At 39.3% G+C, this 22,505-nt stretch overlaps 1 protein-coding gene across 2 annotated transcripts in view; it reads right to left on the bottom strand.

Moving 5' to 3' along the window:
* Positions 1-644: 644 nt before the first annotated feature.
* Positions 645-22,505, bottom strand: part of nlgn1 (neuroligin 1) — a 354,066-nt gene continuing 332,205 nt past the window's right edge. For both annotated transcript variants that reach the window (XM_044360565.1, XM_044360566.1), the window contains 7 exons: positions 19,068-19,280; positions 17,191-17,457; positions 16,669-17,030; positions 14,826-14,986; positions 12,200-12,356; positions 10,535-10,612; positions 645-8,890 (listed from right to left, as the gene is read on the bottom strand). In XM_044360565.1, coding sequence (XP_044216500.1) covers positions 8,288-8,890; positions 10,535-10,612; positions 12,200-12,356; positions 14,826-14,986; positions 16,669-17,030; positions 17,191-17,457; positions 19,068-19,280 — 1,841 coding nt within the window. In that variant the 3' untranslated portion in view covers positions 645-8,287. The remainder of the gene's footprint in view (positions 8,891-10,534; positions 10,613-12,199; positions 12,357-14,825; positions 14,987-16,668; positions 17,031-17,190; positions 17,458-19,067; positions 19,281-22,505) is intronic.

Here is a 22,505-nt window from a genome sequence, read left to right on the forward strand (position 1 = left end):
TTTACCTTTTTTGATGTAGTCGGAACTGTTTAGTCAAACAGACTGAGAATGAAACATTCAGACCGAAGACAATTGAAAGCCCAGATGGAGGCTATGCAGTGCCTGAAGATTCATGTGGGTGAAGAAATCCATAAGTAATAATGTAAAGCTAACAGCAGCTTTTCTCACATATTACATTGACAGCTGACAGGCTGATCAGTTGTTGGAGAAACATTAGAATGAAAAATACAGCAACATTCAGTCATCTTAGGTAAAACATAGAAAATTCATTAAAGAAGATTTTTTTAAAAAAATGAAACAGTTTAATATCTTTCTCAGCTGCAGGTCTGTTCTTCCACCACATGGAGATAGTATGGCAGATGTTCACCTGCCTCCTGTACGTGTTTCCCTGTTAGAATATGGTGGGTAAGAATTCTTAAGCGTCGACAGGCTTCAGCATTTTGTCCGTGCCGTTGACAACAAGACTTGCTCTGCTTTCATAAGAAACAAATTTAATTTAGCCACAAATAAATTACCAGAGTAATTACTTATGAGTGAGAGTTCAGGTGTGCTTCACCAATTAAATTAGTCAACTTAGGAAGAACAGCCTTGGAAAAGACAAATAAATAAATAAATAAATAAATGAAGACTCAAGAGGGAAAAAAACATATCAGCATATTAAAATCATTTATTGTGCTCCAGAAGAGTAATTACTATTTAACCAGAAAGAAAGACAAGTGACAAATAATCTACATTACAAATGCCAGACCAGCTCACATAGTGCCCCCTGTTTCACATGGCATTCAAAGAACAAATCCCCCTTTAAGTTATCGAACTGCTAGCAAAAACCTCTTGGGATGAATCTGAGGTTTGGTTGTAGTTGCTTCTGCTGCAATTTGAGGTTAGAAAAATGGCACATTGCGTTACATTCATTCGCAGTGCTCGTTCCTCCCCTCCCTGTCTGTACACTACACTACAGCACAGGCTGACTGTCGACCGCGGTCAGGGCAGATTTACACTGGAACAAAAGTGAAGCATCCCCCCTAGAACAGGGTTTCTTAAATGTCTCCAGTCCCGAACTGTGTGGATTCGGTCTCCCCCAGCTAGACTGGCTCCTTAAAACATACTGGTGTTGGGATTCAACAGAAATGACTGAAGAAATGCTACCTGGATTGGTTTGGAGTTCCCTTCTTTGCATGATGGAGACACAGTTTTAAAGGAGGGTGACACTAGATGGGAGTCATTCTCATCTCTGCAGCGTTCTCAGACTTATTATCTTACATCTGCCATTTGGATGTGCACACTGTTGTTATATCTAAATAACAATTACCCAGCCAATAAATAAAAACAAAAGTATTATTTGGGACAAGCCAGGTGTCATGACATAAAATAAGCAAAATATTCAAAATATTAACACAGAAACCGAAATTTAGCACATTGCAGAAACCAACATTAATGGAAGAGATGTTCACAAGCTTTAGTTATTGGCAATGGAGTGTCATTTGAACTGAAAAATGAACAACATCAGGATATGTAAATGCCCTCAGTAAAGAGCTGGTTGGATGATGAACAAAGGAGACTCATGTAATGCTGACATACAGTATTTTGCAGGCCATGTTTTAAAGTCTACACCTATGCCACAGATTCTGTGTCTTTTGGACAGATATGAATGTTTCACCAAACACATAAAAAACACACTCCTGCTCATGTATGTTGCACCCATTCTCCATCCTCGAAATGACCTCAAAGTCTTGAGGAAATATTGAAATTTTCATGGTCTAAGAACATGAGCAAGAGCCAAAAACTGAAAAGAATGTGTAAAATATCAAGCATTATGTATGTTTTTATGGTCCAGTGAACTTAAACAAAAGGTATACCCTTCTCCACAAAAAAAAGTCATTATGTGTCTTGTTAAAATGGCCACAGCTACATTTAAACAGTATAAAACCTGCAATTAAATTTTAGCTTCTTTTCATATTTTATTTGCTCGTTTAACTATCCAGTCATGTTTTATTGTTATTAGTTCTTAGTTTAAAGGCCTAATGTTTCCTCTATCAAGGGATAGGTGGGTGAGTTTCCCTGCCTTAAAGAGAGCTGTAAAAATAATTTCAGCAGTCTTGGTTTCAGTGGAGAGATTTTAGTGTTCAGCAATGGTTAAATGCTGATGGAGGTTTTCCATTTTGACATGAGGTCCAGGGGAATACTTGCCCCGTTCATTCTTAATGGTACAATTATGCCTGAATTGAGCTTTTTTTTTTTCTGTTTGATTGCTGAATTTGAAATCAAAAGACATATTTGTTTATGTAAATGGGAATACCTCCCATCAGCTCTTACTTTTCAAAATTTGAACTTTTGCATGCAAAAAACACTTCTTTGAGAGATAATTGGACTCGAGAGTGAGATACCTGAGCTGCTGCAGTTGCACTTATTTTGTAGACAGGTTCAAATTAATGCTCAGATAAGGAAAATTTCTTACCATTTCAGTTTACTCATTATAAACTGTTGTTAGCCTTAGTCTTTTTAGACCTAGCCCTTACTTGAACGCATATGTTGTAATTTAAATGTCAGCTGAGCTTTTGTAGGAGACATCAACATTAAAGGTACCCTGTGATGATTTTGACCACTAGTGGTGCTGTTGAGCAATGTTTTCATGAGCAGGTCTGTTGGCATGAAAATGCACATACTGGAAAATTAATAACAGTTGGTGATAGTAATGCATAATAAAATATGCAATGTGCCATTAACAAAGAGAAAGAGGATTAGAAGCTGAATAAAACAATGGAGGTTTCTAAACATTCACAAAAAACTTTCTTCATGTTTTATGAGGTAGGAAATGCATTCAACATGTTTGTTAGGCCATGAAATAACATGTATGTATGTATTTTTGTGATCAATGTTGAATCTACAGGGGACTTTTAATATCAGTCTGGTAGCCACATATAAGGAGGTGACAACAAGAAGACAGTAGTTGGTGACCAGATATGAAGCTAACATGGTTAACAGGTTAACATGTAGCTAACAGTTTACCATGTTAATGCAAAACTAGTCAGCATTAATTGTGAGATCATTACTCCTCGTCATGTAGTAGATAAATGAAATAAGCTTTTTTATGAAAAGCAGATGTCCTCCAATATAGCTTCCAGAGAATAAATTATGTCACTTGAAATGTCTAAATGGGGTAGTGAAGTTGTGAGGAAATATGTTGAATATCTTGTGTTGCATGCTCATTATTAGGACTGTTAGTATGTTCAATTGAACACAGGTACTATATGTATGCATGTATTTATTCATTTATTTAATTTATGTTTTCATCAGTGTGTTAAATGGGACATCCTGCTTTGACTCTGGTAGACTGTAATGCAGTTAATCAAGTAGCATGCTATCTATAACTTTTTGCTGTCAGCCTGTCTAGCGAGTGCTTCAAATTCTCATTAAAGGTGTTGGGTCCTTTCTCTGTGGTCAGTGTGTATTTCCTCCCAGTCTTTTCTTTTCCTGCTGCTGATGTATTAGATTTTTTTCCCCACAACTTTCCAGTGAATTAGTCATGCTAAGGTCCACTGTAGTTGTCTCTCAATATGTGCAGCTAGCTGAAGATTTAATCAATCTCTCAACACTCCTCCTCGCCTGCTTACGTAAGTTTTCTGTGATATAAGTTATGCTGTGATTAGCTTTCTCAGTCTGTACAGCAAGCCCTTCTCTTTGGGGTGAGAAGGTCATACAGTGCTTTTACTTTCAAAAGTTGCAGTTTTTCTTGCTAATGATACAGTTTCAATTTGCTTCGGTAACCATGCTTCTTCTGTGCCAGTTGCTAGGCATGTTAAAGCTATTTAATGCATTTCCTCACTTATGTAACCCCTGATTCATGAGTCATTGCATCACTTCCTCTCCAATAAACATTTTAGTCAGTCTGTCCAATTTTACAGCCTTGAGCAATCCAGCACAACTGCTTGTTCTGTGTGAGAAAACTAGAACTGTCTAATCTGTATCTAGTCACCACACATGCTAAAGCTTTTTGCCACCATATATTAAGTTCACTACAGCTGCTAGCAATTTCCATTTTTAATTTCAAACATGTCAGGTGCTGACCAGCACTTCTCTCACTCTGCTCACGTTACAGTTGGTTTACATTTATCACCTATCATCAATCAGACGTTTGAACGCATGGCAAGTTATTAATTAGCATTCATCTACTGTCGACTGTCAGCTACTTAGCATGGCCCTGAAATTGCTTGACTATTTACCCATCAGTGCAATTACATGTTTAATTCAATGGGTGACCCTATGCACACTAATGCACTATCACAGTTTGTGTGATATTTACATGCATAGAGGTAGTTTCTGTGTAGCAGCAGCCAATTGTATTCCTCATTACAATGAAATTATTAATTACTGCATACCCACATTGTGTAGGCTGACAAAAGTTTAGATGTTGTATTTAATTACTTTTTAAAAAGCTACTGCAATTTTGTTACGTTAATGCTACTGTTCATGAGCTCAAAGCTGTATCGGTGTGCTGTAATGCAATATGACAAACATGCAGGTATGTACTAACCAATGATGATTTTTACTCAGACGGTCTTTTATGACCACAGATGCGATCTGGAAGGTGCCAGGGACTGACTTGCCTGTTCCACCTGACAGCACCACCAGTAAATGTTTATTTGTGTCAATATGGTCATCGGTATGAAAGTGACCCTGGAACCATTCATCGACTTTTTCCTTCTCAATCGGTATAAAGAGGTTGGGTGTGGATGAGCAAAATTCATATGGTGTGCAGAGGAGGACATCTCACCCACAAGTGTAATTAATTTGACATAATGGTCATGACCCGAGGGTGATGCTCAGTTGGTTAAATTAAATTAAACATCATTCTTCTTCTGCTTTGCCATTTTTACTGTTGTGTACTAACAGTGTTCTGTGACCTTACGGGTTAACATCATGGAATTCATTGCAGAAGTTGTCAAACTAGGTGACAGAATGCAAACAAATGAGTTGCTAGTCTTTTTGTTGCAATGTTTAGAGGCATCCCAAATTAAATGAGCAAATGTCGCATCTGATGCTCATGTTGGGTTTGGCCATTATCAGGCTGATATTGTGTAGTCTGATCCCCAAACAGCTGACAGTTTGATCCCTAAAACTGCATATTTTAAAATTACACTATGTATTAAAAACTCTCTTCCTGGTCATTATATTGTGTTGCATGGGAGGGAATTTTACTTCTGTCAAAATGTTCTCAACACTCACTATCAGTAGGCTACACAGCAAACATCAGCATTTCTTTCCAAGGTTCTCCTCCATATTTTGTGAAATACTTGTCAGCCATTGGGTTGGGTTACAAAAACAAGGTCATGTTGCTTTTTATATGGGACTAATAAATCTTGAGTCCAAGTGCAAGCAATCAGGGTGGTAGCCTATATACAATATCTTGAGTAGATACCAAAACACTTGGAAAGCCCAGGCCTAATTACTTAGCGAATGGTTGTGTGTGATGGTGTTTGCACACACATGTTTGCATTTGCATATGTGTGTGCCACCAATCAGCAACGTGCAAGCTGAGTGCTAGAACTAGAAAGCTAGTGGCCTGTCAATACAATGCCAACAGACCTACAGGACAGATTTTCACCCGTTTCTGAAATTCACACTTTCTGTTGTTGTTGGCTTGTTTTTACAGAGAAGGGTATTAAAAAGTCCCTGGCCCATGAGGATGATGTGTGATAATAGCCTTGGAATCTTTCTTTTGTTTAAATCCAAGATCAAGCCCTGCTGGTTCAGCCCATCCAAAGAAACAATCTGGAGCAAACAGACGTAATTAGTTTATTCAATTTAAATCTTATCCCAAAAAGCAACGCTTTATATCAGACTAGATTTTATCTTCTCATCCAGCTTGTCTGCCGCAGTGTTATATGGGGTAACAGTAGTCTGCACTCATTATTTTGAATGACTGCACAGTGCCTGTGAGCGAGCCAAAAGGGGCAGGATGTATTCTCACAACAGAGGCCTCCACACATCTATACTTTAGTGAGGGGAAAACAGAGAGACAAGCGTTTCAGCTTACCAAGTAGCATCTCTGTGCCAGCGTACACATTTCTATATCTGAGCACAATAGGCTTGCCATCCAGGGTATTCCTCCCTCTGTGACTCCCACCTCCTAAGTGACTGGATCCAACTGCAGTCTGCTTTGCTGTATGACACACTCCTACTCCAGTGGCTAACATCGTTAGCTGCCGAGGCTTCACTGACCTAAAGATGTTAGCGATGGCAGACAGCCTTGCAGGAGACGGTAAACTGAAGGCGGTGTGGATGCAAGGGGAAACCGTTTTGCTAAACACCCCAACCTGTCAACTCAGAATAAAAGATGAGACAGTAGAGAATCCCTAGTAGAAAAAGAGTGGGGCCAAAAGGAAAAGTAGTAGCTCTTTAAAGTGAGGTAAAGAAGGCTGACAGTGGGTCTCAGCTGCTATGGGAGGCCTTTTCCCTTCCTTCCCATAACGCAGTGTGCCTCCAAAAGTGATCAACCTTGGCTAATGATGAAAACTAGATGAAAAGTGCGTCACGGGAATTGACCTACCCTGACCCTAGCGCTTCCTCTCATCCACCTGCTGTGCATTTCCAGGCCAAACAGAGAGTTCCACCTGATGTGATCAGTCTGTGCTTGGCCTTTGACATCTGTTAGTCATGTATAGGCATTCATCACTGAACAGCTCTATAGAACCTGGGTGGTAAAAGGAAAAGAAAAGCTACATAGCCCAAAGATTCACCTCCACTACTTTCACCCTCCATTTTTTCGTAGAAATGGGCATCCACTGTGCCACTCAGTCAACACACCTCCCAGTTAAAGAGAAAAGAAAAAATGGGAAATGGAATAAACAGTGCAGGTAATTACTTCTATACGGTAAAGTGGTCCAATAGGTAGAATAGCAAAGAACATTGATCTCAACTGAAGGTACAATGAGTTTGATTGATACAGTGTAATGTGATTTAACCACTATCAAAAAGTAGTACCAACACACAGAGTACAAAACTAGTCCTTATATGCCCAGCTCCACTCAAGCTATATTATGTTATGCAAGAAAGTTTACCATATCCCCAGCCCCTCCCCTTTCTGTCCCCATCTCGGGCCCACAACATCCACAACTTGGAACTGCATTTCCCATGGTCCTGTGAGGGTGTGTGTTTCCTGTAATCCAATCAGGAAATCCATCTGAAATTGCTCCAATGCAAGGGAGAGGGTGAAAATTATTCTTAATAATGACATAATCAGCAGAGCAGCCATCAAGCAGATAAATTGTCATGCGCATCGTGCTAAAATATCCAATTATCCTTTGTCCCCCAGCTCTCTGTGTTGAAGTTGGACCTGCCAGAAAGCCAATAGGTGGATCCTCACTTCCCACTGGTTCAGTCCTGCTGGCAGATTTGCAGTATAGATGCCCCCCCCAAGAGAAGAAGGCTTAAACAGCCTTGGTGCTTAGTGTACAGATCTAGATATGTAAATAGGTTCTATACAATAAAATTGTTCCCGATCCTCAAAAATAAATGGATGAAAAGTATCTGTGACATTTTTTTCCTCAAAATGTTTCCATTGTGCATACAGGGTTTCTTTTTTCCTTCAAGTTGTCAGTCCTTTCTCTGCTCTTTTCAACAATTGTTTTTGCCTTATCTTACATAGCCTCCATTTACGAAGTTAACACATGCCAAAATTGGTTTGCACGGCATCTACTCTGTGCCCCACAAACAGAGTAATCTGTAGTGCGATGCCACAGGAAAACAATATGTTTTCTTTCTTTTACAAAGTGCTCCCCTCTTCTCACCTCCAAGGCGTGTCTGATGCTCTGTTCTGCTTCCAGATAATACTGTCAAGCAGTCATTTGTCAAAAGATCCCGAAGGCCATATCTGTCGCTAGAAAGAAAAAGTAGTTTACTGTACCTTGTTTTGCTGCAATATCAGAACAAAAATAATCTTAAAAAAACGTCCTCCTCTTTGTTTTAGCTTGTGAGGTTGTTTTTCTTCAACTCCTTATTTTGTACTTTTTTTTCTTGTCTCTTATTTTTCTACAAAAACATAATTATTCTTTTTTTTCCCTCTGGTCCAAGCCCCCAATATATCCCTTGACTATATTCCCTCAGGTATTAACAGAGTGTCGTACAATCCCAGTGTAATTCCATGGGTGTCTGGCAACTCCAGGCTGGCGTTTCAGCTCCTGACATATCTGTGTATGTCAGCATGTCGGCCTTAAGTCTCTGCAGCAGCAGTGGCGTTAGCGTTTGCCTCAGCCATCAGAGTTCTGTCTGCTTGGGTGCATCCACAGGGCTATACCCGGGTGGTGGAGTGTGAGTGTGGGTGCGGGTGAGGCAGGGTGTTATTCTGCCCGCTGCTGGGGAAGGTGTTGAAAGAGTGAAGCGAGGTGAGCCCCCCCATGGTGCTGGGGATCATGGTTATGGTGTTTGGAGTCATGAGCGGGATGTCATCCGGTGAGCGCCTCATGGCCAGAGTGTAGTCCGGCGGGCAGGCAGTCCTCAGCACCACGTCGTGTGGGTGTAGGGAGTCGCCCACTCCCCTGCAGTCCCGGTCCAGGTCCGAGTGCTTCTTCATCTGCAAGGACATGATCTCTTCCTCCTGAGTGTGGGCCAGGTCGTTGGCAGCGCTCCTCTGCGGGCTGCAGCGCCTGTGGACGTCATGCCGGCGCTTGTCCTTCTTGTAGTAAAGAGCAGCAAAGGCCAGAATGTTGAGGAAGAGCAGGGAGGCTCCCACAGCTATGGTCACCGACAGCTCAGTGGAGTAGTCACGCTGGTCCACCAGGTGTGGCTGGTTGTGGCTGTCTTGGGTCTCAGTGGGGAACGGAGTCGGGTTGGGACGTTTGGTCACCAGAACCTTAGGCTTTGGGGTGCGGTTGGTAGCCTCTGGTGGAGGGATCTGAAAACAGGAAGGATAACAATAAGTCCAAGGACACAGTGCCTAAGAATACTCCATTTGCATTGTGTTGCATCAATCCGAACTTCTTATTCCTATTTTTTATTCATTTAGATCAGACCAACAAAGTCCTCAATGACAAAATAGGGTATTTGTCATTATCTTCCTATAAAACCTGTGTAATGTTTGCAAAAGCAATAATATGATCTTAGACACTTAGATAGCTCTAAGTTGGTCAGCTAAAACAACCATAACTACCCAATGACAAAACAAAACAAAACAAAACAACATTAATTGAGATGATATACTTTGTACAATCCAACCATCCATCTAAAGCTCCCCTGTAAGGCTGAAGCCAAATGTCCATCCTCCATACTTGTGAGCTGAGCCTTCACAGACTTCAGTCATATGCAGTGTGATGTGTTCATCGAGATGTGATGTGGCGCCACGCCACCAAAGGACAGTAGATGGGACCTGAAACTGCACTTATTTCCATGGACATTATATTAAATTCCTGACCATGTAAGTCATAATGATATATTTTTTTTCCTGACCCTGCAAATACAGGAAATCCAAAAATTTAGCTTAAGAAGTATTGCAGCACTAAAATCAAGTAACACTGCTTCTACCTTAAGTCATGTTATGCACAACCTCAGGAGGTTGCTTGCCAGGAAACATAAACATTTAAGTGTAATGTTTGAATGTAGAATACAGTATACAAATTATATTCAATCAAATTAAAATCCAAAGGATTATACACAATTACAAATTATGAAATACATACAATTTAGATTTGTCAAATTCAATATCCATGGTACAAATATCTGCTCGTACTCCCAAACTGTAATGTTTAAAACTGAAGAAATGTGAATACAGGTTTTACTGAAAAAGATATGAACAGTGCTTCATTTTACTTCTTAATCCAATGCAGATTACTGTGTTTTATTTGAAAATCATTATCACTAGTACTTAAGTCTTGGTAATATTTGCATTGCTTGGCAAAACTAATTTGAAAGTGGTAAAAAAAGTAACACTGTATTGTTTGCTGTCTTTTGTTGTACATGGACTCATATAATTTAAGGAAGGAACATCTTGTCAAAGTCCAGTTCATTTATTCTGTTTCCAGCTATGAAAAATGATTTTAATTATGATTCAGACAAAGAGATCTAGGTTTAGCATATTACTAGTGAATGCATGGTTTGTTTTTCCAGCAATAACTGCACAAAGTTTGGCAGCTTGAGCTTGAGCTTTATTAATTGATAACACCTGAGTTGCTGTTTATGGGATTGGAAAGTATGGAATTCAAGATATGACAACTAAAAGTAAAATTAATTCATGTGACACTTCTTGGCTCATAATGGGAACAAAAGTGAATTGTGTCCTAATCATACTGCAACTACAACTTTGTGACTATTTTTGAAATAGAGGAATTAGCATTTTACTATGTAACAATTACTATCATGTCTAACCAGTGAAGTTGAAGCTCATAGGGGGCATTTGAGGACAGGACTAGATGTGTGTTGGGTCAACAAACAATTTGAATATTGCATAGGTTTCTTGGGTCTACTCTAAACCTTTGCATTGGAGGGGGTGACTCAGGTAGTTCATTTTAAGTAGCAGATGTGCAGTAGATGATTTAGTACCAACCTTGGTGGTAGTAGGGATGAGCTGGGTGACTTCATTGAGGCTGTGCAGATGAGGAACCAGCTCCAACCACAAGTTGACCTGATGAAATAAGAGAAAATATGGGAGAAGAAATATAGGGATACCATAGATGAGAACTGGGTTGAGAGGACCATATCAAGTTATGAATTTGAACAGAAATATCTTAACTGTACCGTATCACTGACATGACTTAGCTTTGCTCTGTGTATCAGCAGGAATGGAAATAGTAAAAAAAATATTTGAATATTACAGCTAAGGCTATATTTAAGTGCATAAATTATAATATAGTAGGGATGTGCAGAGAGCCCAGTATCTGTATTTGTATCTGTATTTGTTGAGGCAGCAAAATTATTTGTATTTGTATTGTATTCAAATAAAAGTGGAAAGAGGCTTAAAAATCCTGTTTTGTTTTTATTATGCTTTTAATTTTAGAAAATTAACGTGTTACAATAAGTGTTCATGAATAAACTCCCTTACACAAAGGAGGTCCCCACACCAGGTCTCGAACTGGAGTCTTACAGATCATAGACCACTGTGATGACTACTGAACTAAAACTTTACTCATCACCTCATTGCAGACAGACCTCTACCTATTTATACACCCATAACACAGAGACAGCACACTGTGTAACGTGTAGGGAAGAACTTCAGAGGCAATTATTGCTTTACACTTTTTATTTATTGCCTATTTTTTTGTAACCTAACTTTGTGGAAAGGAGAAGGGGAACAACAGATTATGGAGAGTCCATTGGGAGCACTTTGCATGTGTCAGTAGCTCAACTTTATCTCTGGGGAACACCCCCAACTCCGGGAGTGATGTCCAAATAAGGAAATATGCATCATGTATCAGGTGGATGTGACTCCCCTAGTTGAGAACTGCTGACACATATAACAGTACAGCAGAGGAGAGAGACTGAGGTAGTGATGTAACTGACCTATTCATAAAAAACCCACTATTTGTGCTCTGCCGACTAACGTATTTGTACTTGGGCACATCCCTATAATATAGCCCTCCTTAAATACAGCTGCAGCATGTTCAGTGTAGAGTGAGCAAGGGAAATGAATAACTATTTATGTTTTTTTGTTTGTTTGTTTTTTTATGATGATGAACACACTATTATTGACCAAAATTCAAAACAGGTAAAAGTAAAGTAAGACAGTATCAGCTGCTAAAACTGATTAACATTAAAAATAGTTAGTAAACTTTCTGTTTACAGTGTAAGAGCTACACCGAAATAAGCTGTCAGAAATCTTGGCAGGAATACAGGAAACTGAGCACAATTAATGTACAGTGGTAATCATTGCTTATTAGCCTAGTTAGTATGGTAACTGTAATCCCTCTGTTAAAAGCCCTGATTTTAAACCAAGAAGTGAGCTGATGTGTCAGTGTTTGGCCAGTTGACAGGTTTTGTTCTGTTCCTCTGAAAAAAACCTGTTCTGGACCAGGTTAGCCGTGCACTAAAGGTTACCACAGTGATCTCATACGATTAAAAGTAAGCCATCGTATTGATATCGATTTTAGGGAAATCTAAAGACAGTTGGCTAAGCCACTAATGTCCCTTTATGACACAGGCCCCAAGCTGCTTTTCCAAAATCTCTGAGCAGACCCACATTAAAAAACATTCATTCAGTAAAATGAGACTGTACCTTGTTGGCACGATAGTGTTCTTTAATGCGGGGCTTCAGGCCAATGTGCAGGTAAAGCTGGTCTTTCTGATTGTAACGTGTCCATGCCACTTCCTCAAAGCGATTGGGTTTGGTGTGGATGAACTTGGTGTCCTGGGGGACTGGCTGGTTTGGGTCCCTGAAAATAAGAGTGAAAGAAGAAATTTTTACCTTTTAAAGAATTCACAGATAAGGGAGGTCTGCTGATGGTTTAATAGTACAGTACACCTGTCCTTTTAAAACAATGCAACAGTAGATGTGTAGCTCCCCAATGGACAATGCAGTCCTCTTCTAACCAATCAGTGATAGTTATGTCACCTTGTGGTTGTTTACTTTAGGGGACAGGAAGAACTAAAGCAAAACTAGCAGTGGAGTGGACCTTTTGAGACACGACTGTCTGCTTATTAAAATTTTAATTTTAACCTAAGTGTAGCATCTCCCTCAGGCTAATCAGTGTAATTATGAAAATACTGGAATGCAGTGGTGAGATGCAGCCCCCAGGTTTCATCAAACTTTAATCAACAGTGTCTGAGATATCACACCTGATAAAATCAAAAAAAAGGTTGAGGGGGGTATTATTGCTCACAGATGATTGGTTTTCTGAAGATACTGAGTGAATGAAAAGGTCTTAAGATAGCTAATAACTTCAGACGTTTCCCTAATTTCAAGTTTTATTCACAAGCAAAAAAAAAAAACAGTTTTTAAATTATGGATGTCTCATTGCGAGTGAACCTATTTATATATAATTTATACATAAAAAGAAGCTTCTAGCTAAGGAATATGTTTGGGTAAAGATGCAGTTCAACCATGCTGATAATTTCCATAAAGCATATGCTTCAGTAGTCACTATGCTGGCATATGAACCAAACAGAAATAGCTACTTTTTGAATCTTATGCACCATCTACTTTTGGTAAACATTAGAATTAACTCATCATAACAGAAGGCTGAACTGCTCTGTAATTGCTGGTCTGTACCCCCATATAAACAACTAGTATATACAGAGGGGGCTTATAGAGCACATTCAGCATGGGATTCTGTGCTTAACAGACCCACTTACACTTTATCTGAGCAGAACAGAGCCAGCCATGTGAGCTAAGGAGACCCATTCAGACCCACTGAGCGCCCCATTGTCTGAGAGCAGAATATGGAGCCAGCCAGACCTCATCAAGAACACGCTTAACCATTCAAATTGGTGGCATAAATCTCCCAGGTACCCGGCATTCCACGTCAATTTGGGGTTATATATGTAGATCATTAGTGCCTTTCTGTTCCCCTCAGGGCGACTGGGCAGTGCACTGAAAAAACCAATGTCCCCCATTACGCTCCCGAAAAACAATTACCACCAGGACTATATGCTGAAAGGCAACATGAGACATAAAGGAGGGGGGGGTGGGATTTTAATTTTGTCCCATCGAGAATGTCACTCTCCAGGCTACGACCATTAATTAAGAATGTATTTGAAGATATGTAGAGGGTATCTGTATAGAATACCAATTACACTGTTCAGTCCATAAAACACGACAGCACAATTTACCACTCCAGATTATAAAATGTAGGTTAATATTAAGGAAACACAATTACAATTAAATTATCAATTCTTTCATTCTCTTGTAATGGTAATTACATGTTGATCAAGTGCTGTAAGTGATTATAAGAAAATAAAAATGTTTTAATAACCCTTTGGCAGACCCTTCATAAAATTCTATTATATGAACAAGCTGAAGCTTACAAATCAGGCTGCTCCATAAACTAAACGGGCAGATGATTTTGTGGATCAAGAAGCTGTGTGACTTACTACACCAATATGGACTGTTTTGTACGCTGCTTTCTATCAGATTCACACCACAAAAAGTGATTTTCTTATTTGAATATATATATATATTTGAATATATAAAATACCACTGGCTGCCACTTAGCATATTTTCCATAACTCCTGATTTTCTGTTAAGCAGCTCTTGTCATTTTGATGAGGTCCAACATTTGAGAATTTACTGCAGCCTTTTGCAAAAACAGAAATTGGACGTAAGTAGGGTCTAACAGGAAGTGCTATATCGAAAATGTCTAATTTGATGCTAAATCTGTCTTTATGGCTTTGCACCATGGAAGCCTAATCAATACCAGTCACTGATAAAACACCGATAAATGACATTTCATTGTCTTTGGACAGTGCCATAATCAATTTTCTGTGCTCAAAGTTAGTGGTGGCTACCTTATATTAGCATGAGGAAAACATAATGATCCTTGCTAGCATCATCAAACATTAACATATTACATATATTACATATATATATAATACAAATGCTGTGTAAATTTTGGACTTAATTTCCTATATCCTTCAAAACTACAGACAAAACTTGGATGTAACTATTACAGACATCAATGCTGACATGAAATGGTTTAGCCTACTCAGTACTCCGTTAGTTCTTATAGCTACTAACTCTATGTCTTGGGTTGCAGCCTCATGCAAACAAACATTTTAACTAAGTTAACAGGCTTTGTAAGGGTAAACAGGATTGAGTCATGTCATAAGGGAAATATATGTAAAATATATGTGTAAAAAAGGACTGGTATTGGCCATTAGAAGCAACACTTTTAGTGTCATCATACCCTGTTTTTGCGAAGTTTGTCCAATAGGTCATGACCACGGCACTAAGCATCACGTCATTCTTTGAGAAGTTGCAGGGAAACAGCTCCGTTGGTCCAATCATCGGCAGGCCAAACACATATGGGATCTCATCTCCATGTGCTGCGTCCGCCCACGGTGGCACCTAATGAGCAGCAGATGAATCAAATCACATCAGCATTATTATATTTATGTGACAGATACAGGCCATTAAAAGGCATTATTTTTGCTGCTGACACACAATGGATATTGTGATACACACAGAAAGATCAAAGGACAACGAAAATGGGGAAAACAGGGAAATGAGATAAGTTTTTGATATTATTTTGCCTACCATATCTGGCCCATTATTCAGTGTATTACAGAGAGAGACAAGATGTGAAATAAAAGGGATGGCTATGACAGGAGAGAGATGGCTTTGAGCTGAATTTTAAGCTAATATGTTGAAGTACATGTTACAAGCCTTAGCCTGTTCAAGCAAGAATATGCCAAAAGAAAACTACACTGAGTATAATTACTCAGTGTAGTTATGAAAGCAAAACAATATATATGCAGACAGTTGTTATACAAATAAAACTAGGAGTAAGGAGTTAACAATAGTTAACAACAACAATGTGAATAGTAGTCTCACTAATCTTAGACCTATAGCCCTGATGTTGCACATAATATAATGTTTTGAAAGGGTTGTCCTGGGTCACCTGAGTAGACAGATTGCAGTCTCTCAAGATCCCTTACAATTTGTGTATAGGAAGAGCGTGGGAGTAGATGATGCTCCACTTTTTATGCTTCATGGCATTCACAGCCACCTTGAAACAACTGCCAGCTCTGTTAGGATTATGTTTTTTTTATTTTAATTGAAGATTTTAAAATAATTGAGTGATTTTAATACAATTCAATCAGACCTTTTACTTAACAAATTAATGAATTTTAAGCTGCACAACACAACTATCGCTTGGGTCTTAGATAATCTCTTGTCACAACCTCAGTTTGTCAGGCTTGATAACAAACTGTCTGACAGTATCTTAACTAAAGCAGGAGCCCCACAGGGCACAGTTTTATCCCCCTTTTTATTCACACACTATACTGCTGACTATAGGCATAGTAAGGTGTCTTGTCAAATTCACAAGTTTTCACATGACACCGACCTAGTGGGTCCATTTAACCAAGGCAATGACCTGGCCTACAAAAGAGAGGTCGAATCATTTTTCAGTTGGTGTGATGCAATATTTTTAAAATTGAATGTTGGGAAGACCAAAGAGTTAATTATTGATTTCAGAAAGTAGGAGGAGGTCTTCCCAGTGATAATTAAGGGTCAGCAGATAGAAATTGTCTTACAAATATCAATCTTACTGGACATTAAATTAAACTGGAACAAGAATACTGAGGTTGTATTCAAGAAGGCTATTGTCCTTTTTTATGCTGAGGGGCTGGGGGTATCACTGAGGATGATATGAACAGGATCGATAAGATGATCAGAAACGAGTGAGCAACTAGTGATGTCTCAGAAGGTCTTTTGTTCTCGCAGTGGTCAGATTTTTTTCACTTTTAGATGTGGTCTGGATCCATAGCACCTTTCAGCTGTTAATTATGTCATAAATGGCTTTTTATGGTTTTATTTATTTGTTGTGCACTGTGAATACAATGTAAATATTGTTTGTTGTCTGTATCAGTTGATTTAGTGGCAAATGAGTTTCCCCACTGGGGAATAATAAAGCTGTCTATTCTAAACATGGCAACAGTAGGCCTATTTTGTAACTTTTATCACATTGTTGATAATCCATAAAGTAGATGTGTGCTCAGATATCACCCATATGGTCAATGACCCACCTGTTCTGTCTGACAGTGGTGGTAGAAAGCATAGAAGTATGTAGGTGACCCAAAACTGGAGTGCAGGTCAGCTGTGGCAACAGCTGGTGCCACCCACTGGTGATCGGTGAAAAGGGCTAGCAGTGTCTTCCGGCGGGTTTCTGGGTTGTGCCTGTCAGCCCAGTCAGTGTACATGAACTTGATAGTCTCTCGGAGGATGTCTTTACCCTCTGGGTAGCCATAGAGATCATCCACAAAGCTGGACACGGCGTAGTCAAAATCATTAGCCTGGACGCCATTTTCATTGTCAACGATCAGCTCCACAAACTTTAGGCCCTCGCCCTGGTTCACTCCCAGCATGATGTCATAGTTGAGGAACTCACCTGGAAATAGAGATTTAAAGCACAAATGGCTGGTGATGCACAAATGATGACAGCATGGTTGAAAATGGTTGGTTCTTTTAATTTGGCTTTCTTAATTTTATTACAAATTTGCTAACCGTGCTAAGGGCTAAATACTTAAAACACAACTGTTTTCCCGCACCTTGCTCCATGAGTATCTGAGGGTCATCAGGTATGACATCGCCATCAATAACAGGTCCAAAGGCGATGTGGTAGCGGGCTGGCTGGATGTCTTGATCCACCAGCTCTTTGTAATGTTTTTTCTGAAGACACACCACGAGTTCTACAGTGTCCTCAAGGTTACAGCCCACCTTGCGGGCCAACATCCGAGCGTATTTAGCTGGCTGGAAACTGACAGCCCAGCTGGACAGAGCTGTGCCACTCTGGGCAATGGCCCGCTGGAACAGGCCTGCAGACCGAAACAGCAGAGGGGCAGGCAGGAAAGAAAGAGACAAATTATGAGGATTGAGGAACCTTTTCAAATAGCATGAAAATAACAAAGTTATATAATCTCAGACATCAAAATCTGTTCGCATGCAGACACAGTTGCAACTGAATAGAGAAGAAACAGTGAACTCAAAGGGCTAAAATACCTCCCACCGTCACCAGGATGCCAGAAATACTTCTCTTACTTACTTACTCATCACACTAAACATCTGTTTCTAAAAAGTTTGCTCAGTTTAAGTCTTGTTGTATTTTATATTTTTCATATTGTCAACAAATCCCATGATAAGACCAAAAATTGATCCTACTAAAAATTATTGCGTTTGCATCCAAAGCCTGATTAAAACTATTAAAAACACATTGATGAGCCACACTGTTGAAACTTGGTGGCACTTGGTGAAATGTTCCTTCATTACCATGAGCAGACACTATTTCTTTCATTGAAAGATGTATAAACTCATCAACAGCAACGGGAAAAACATAGTGCTTGTTAATCAACCTCTATTCACTGTTGACAAAGCAGTGACATCACTAACACTGTGATCAGAGTCAATTACACACACAACCCTCCCCAGAGCAAAAAAGTCAGTTGGGTCTTTAAGATGTTGTTGTAGTAATCGCTCACACAACTGATAGTGGTCAGCTGGCAGTAAACATGCAAGCAGATTAGCTTGCTAGCAGTAGTGCTAGCCTTGCTACCTACCATGACCCTCACCTTACAGTTCAACACGGTCCCTCAAGAGTCTCCCATAAATACTTAGTAGACCACCAAATTTCTATTAATCCCTGTCTGAAAATAGTTCTCAACAGATGCACTATTTCCTCCTGTAATGTTTGCTAAAAAAAATAATTGTCTGTCTGTTTTAGAAAATGATATAAAAGAAGTAAATTCAGACAGCACCCAATTTGTCATGCCAAATGCATCTGACCATATCCTACTATATTACGGGGAAAACATGTCAGGGTGACAAGGCACATTCATTGCTTACACTAAGAAAGCCACCACGTGCTTTCCTTGCAGTTTGTGTAACAGCTCACATTCTAACGTATACTGCTACTTTTGTGTGAAACAAATAACATCTGACTGTAGAAAGTTTCCTGCAGTGCAGGGCTTTACATCTACAGTACGTCTGTGTGTATAATATATGTATAGTAAATGTCTACCTGCCAGCAAAACATGATTATAACCCATCCTGACTTCTTCTAATATGTCAGGGTGCATTCATGCATGCTTGGAGCAGTTTATTTCACCTCCGGAGTGTTTGTTTGGCCAGGTGGAAACAACACTATTTGAACTCAAGTAGCATCCTATTATCACAGCTGACTGCTGTAGTTATAGTTAAATGCAGGAAAACCAACTCCTACATGAGAACAAAAGGCTGCATTCATGACACACAGTCACAATGCTATGCACAATGTTACAGAATCTGCAAAACTCAACTGTCAGCTATGTTGTGCCCACCCAGTCACATCCATATAGGTGCACATATAGTGTAGATATGCAAATGTACTGCATACATACTTAAATATGCATGGAGATACTTCATGAATTCCCCGCTGGCTTATGATTTTTACCTTTGGTGGAATTGCTCCAGCGGTTTCCCTCAGAGTAGTGAGACAGCGTGAGCAGGTTGACACAGGATGCTCCGGCGCCTGAGCCAAAAACAGTGATACGTAACGGGTCGCCGCCGAAGGCTGCAATGTTCTCACTGGTCCAACGCAGAGCCTGGATCTGGTCCAGCAAACCGTAATTCCCTTTGGCTGCCTGGTCACCTGTACTCAGGAAACCTGCAGGAGAGGAGAAAGAAAAGAGAGGACATTAGTTTGGGATTGTCCTTTTTTAAATTCTTTAAAAATCTTTAATAAAATACAATAAAAATACAGTATTGTATCCATTAACACATTGGAAACACACTATGCTTTTTAGTTTTCTGAAATTTTCATCACTGAAAGCAAGACAGGATATTATAGTGTAACCAAAAACTGTTCAAATGAACAAATTATTGCTGAAGGTGATGGAGATGGATGTCTTTGTCTCAGAAACCCCATAACACAAAAATATACAAGTTCAAAACAAATAAATCATTGATTTAAGACAAAACATACATATAAAGTGCAAAACTTGAGGTGACTATTACAAGTAAACTACAAGCAAGCTACGAAGAAGAAATAAATATGAGTATAGAAGTTGTTACAATGAAAAAGGCAAGAGATTAGGAATGACAGGACATAACAGAGGAAGGATATTAAAGTATGTCATCACGTGTCTTCAAAAAAAGTCTCTGTAGTTTTGTTGCTGCAGAATTATACTGTAATTTAATTAACAGAAGCAGTACCCTAGCAATTATTGATTTTCCCTCTAAATTTTCATCACATTATTAAACAGTATATAAAAATGTATATATTCCATTGCTGGGTAGTTAAGGGACAGTCAGAGAAGAAACATGAACACAAACATGATTTAAAAAAAATCTAAGAGAGGATGCAACGTTATATTCAGTATGTGAAATATTTTGGACCTTAATTTTTCTCATATGGAAAAAAAAATTTCACATTCAAAGGTTTACAGTTAATTATCTCTCACAAAATGAAAAGTCAAAATCACCAGGGATGCAACTATTTCATTTTTCACTTATTTTCTTTTTGATCTCCTTGATTAAAAAAAAAAAAAAAAAAAAAAATCTACTTTTGGTCCATCTGGGCATAACCACCACTAGATAATGAGGCATATTTCTCCCGTGTGCAAGGAAAACCAACAAGCTTCGCTGTTTAATAATTTGCTGCAGTAAAATAAGACTTATTACCCTGTAGAGCCACTTAAAGTGTGGTTATGCTAAATATAACACAGACAGACTAATTTTAGAGAAAGACATATCTAAATCCATGACTCAGCCCCAAATAGAACTTACACTAGAAGGATCATGTGTCATGAAAACTTTTGCTTTATTTGGAGTAACATGGGTTTATTCTCTTTTGGTGAAACAATTAAAATTCCCTGCATTAATGTACTGTAGAACATTTCAAAATCTGATCATTTGGCCCAAACAACAGACAGACGTTCCTCTGCAACTGCTTCCATTTTTGTTCTGGGAGCCAAAACGTGTTTGCATATAGCAAAAATAATAAATATCTGTCAATATATAGACTTCAGCTTTTCCTTCCCTTACTCTGCATGTGTCTGTCACATCTTTTAATTCAATAAAACACCATTTACCATGAAGATGGAATATATAATGATTGTGTCTCAACAAGTCACCTGAAGTGCGACACATATTGGCCTCATTGTAAAGTGCTGTGTTGCCCATAACACATACCAGGTGTGCCCAAGTGGCAACTACCTGTGCTTGAGGCTAAAGCCAATGCAGAAGTGCAATGCCACAGACGGCCACTAGATGCTCCAACTGACTCCCATTCAAAAAGCATCAACTTCTCTCTAGAAATACAAAGTCAATCATTTTTTTCAATAAGTCATTACGGTCTCAATTGCTAAATTTGGGCCCTCTAATAAGTGTGCTGGTGGTCATGTTGGAAATTATTTCTCTGTTAATAAGATTTGAAGACTTATAGTAGCTTTGATGTCTGCTGTGTGAGCGTTGATTTACAGCTGTGATTGACAGCTGGCTCACCTGCTGCTCTCCCCGACTCTGGGACTCACACTGAATCGGACTACTGTTGCAATATTTCAGTAAGTTTAATGTTACTTGATAATGATACCTGCTGTATTAGTTAGCTAATGTTAGCCCATGTGTGCACCACTCGGTGTTTCCGAGGTAGCGGGACGTGTTTCCAGAGCATGAAAGGCAACATCCCTCACTCCATATTTGGAAGGTCCTGGCTCTAAACGGGAAAGATGGCATGGACCATAAACAGCAACTCTGGGCTTCAAACTGGCTTAATGCAAACCGATGGGTGATGTCACAATTCACTACGTCTGTCTTTCTATACAGGCTATGGGTGCTTTAGGTTTAGCCAGATTACTGTATCTAAACCACTTGAAATGAAATTTCAGTTGAATTCCGTAGACAGGAAAGCTGTGGATGGATGTTAAAAAAGGACATTTTGGGAAATATTTTTACTTTGCACCTTTGTTTTCTTTTTTCCAATACATCTGGTTAACCTTGGTTAGTTTTAAAAAATCTGATGTCCTTCTTTCCCCAACATGTCGCCATGTCTAATTCTCTTGGGAAGTTGGTTTTATTATTACCAATAAGACAAATGCCTAAACTACAAAAAAAAGAACAAAAAAAACAGTACCAATTTGTAATAAACTGGGATGATTATTTTAGACCTGCAACATAGCAATAAAACAAATAAGGCAAATGCCCATATGATCATAGTATACCAACCTCCTTAACAACAATACAATCCACTTTTTCTGTCCAATCAAACCCTTCCGGTACTCCTGGTCAGTGCGGCTACATAAAAATCCAGTACTTGCAAAGTATGCATGTACTGATGAGACAGGGCACCTCAAGTATACCCACAGGAGTGCTCTGGTCTTTTAGAGCAATTTCATGTCCAACGCCCCCCCACCACTACCACCATCACCTCCCTCTGCCTCTGATTTCCATGCTAAAAGCTCCATTACCTGCTGCAGGCATCTGGGGAGTCCCCCACACCCACCGCCCCCGCCCATGAACTAGCCCCCCCCTCCCACACACACACACACACAGATATTTCCTTCCCTGTCCTTCTTTATATTTGCACCATCGTCCCACTCTGTGACGAAATGGAGTGCTCATTATCCAATGTCAGTCAACACTACAGTTCATCTCCAGAGGGATGCATTGAGGCCACATATATAGAGACACCTGCAGTAATGCCTCTGAGGAGGTACAGTATGTGCTCCTGTAACAGGCTGCAGAAAGGTATGATGTCATCACTGTTCAGTCAACACTGGAAGTTTTAATTTATGTCTTCATGGTGAAAACCAGTATTATATATAGTAAAATCTCAAATAAAAGCTGCTATTCAAGTAATAACTAAGTACAAACTATCAGCCAGGGTATGTCC

Source organism: Thunnus albacares, chromosome 9, assembly GCF_914725855.1.
Source record: "Thunnus albacares chromosome 9, fThuAlb1.1, whole genome shotgun sequence".
In the NCBI taxonomy this organism is placed as follows: Eukaryota; Metazoa; Chordata; class Actinopteri; order Scombriformes; family Scombridae; genus Thunnus; species Thunnus albacares.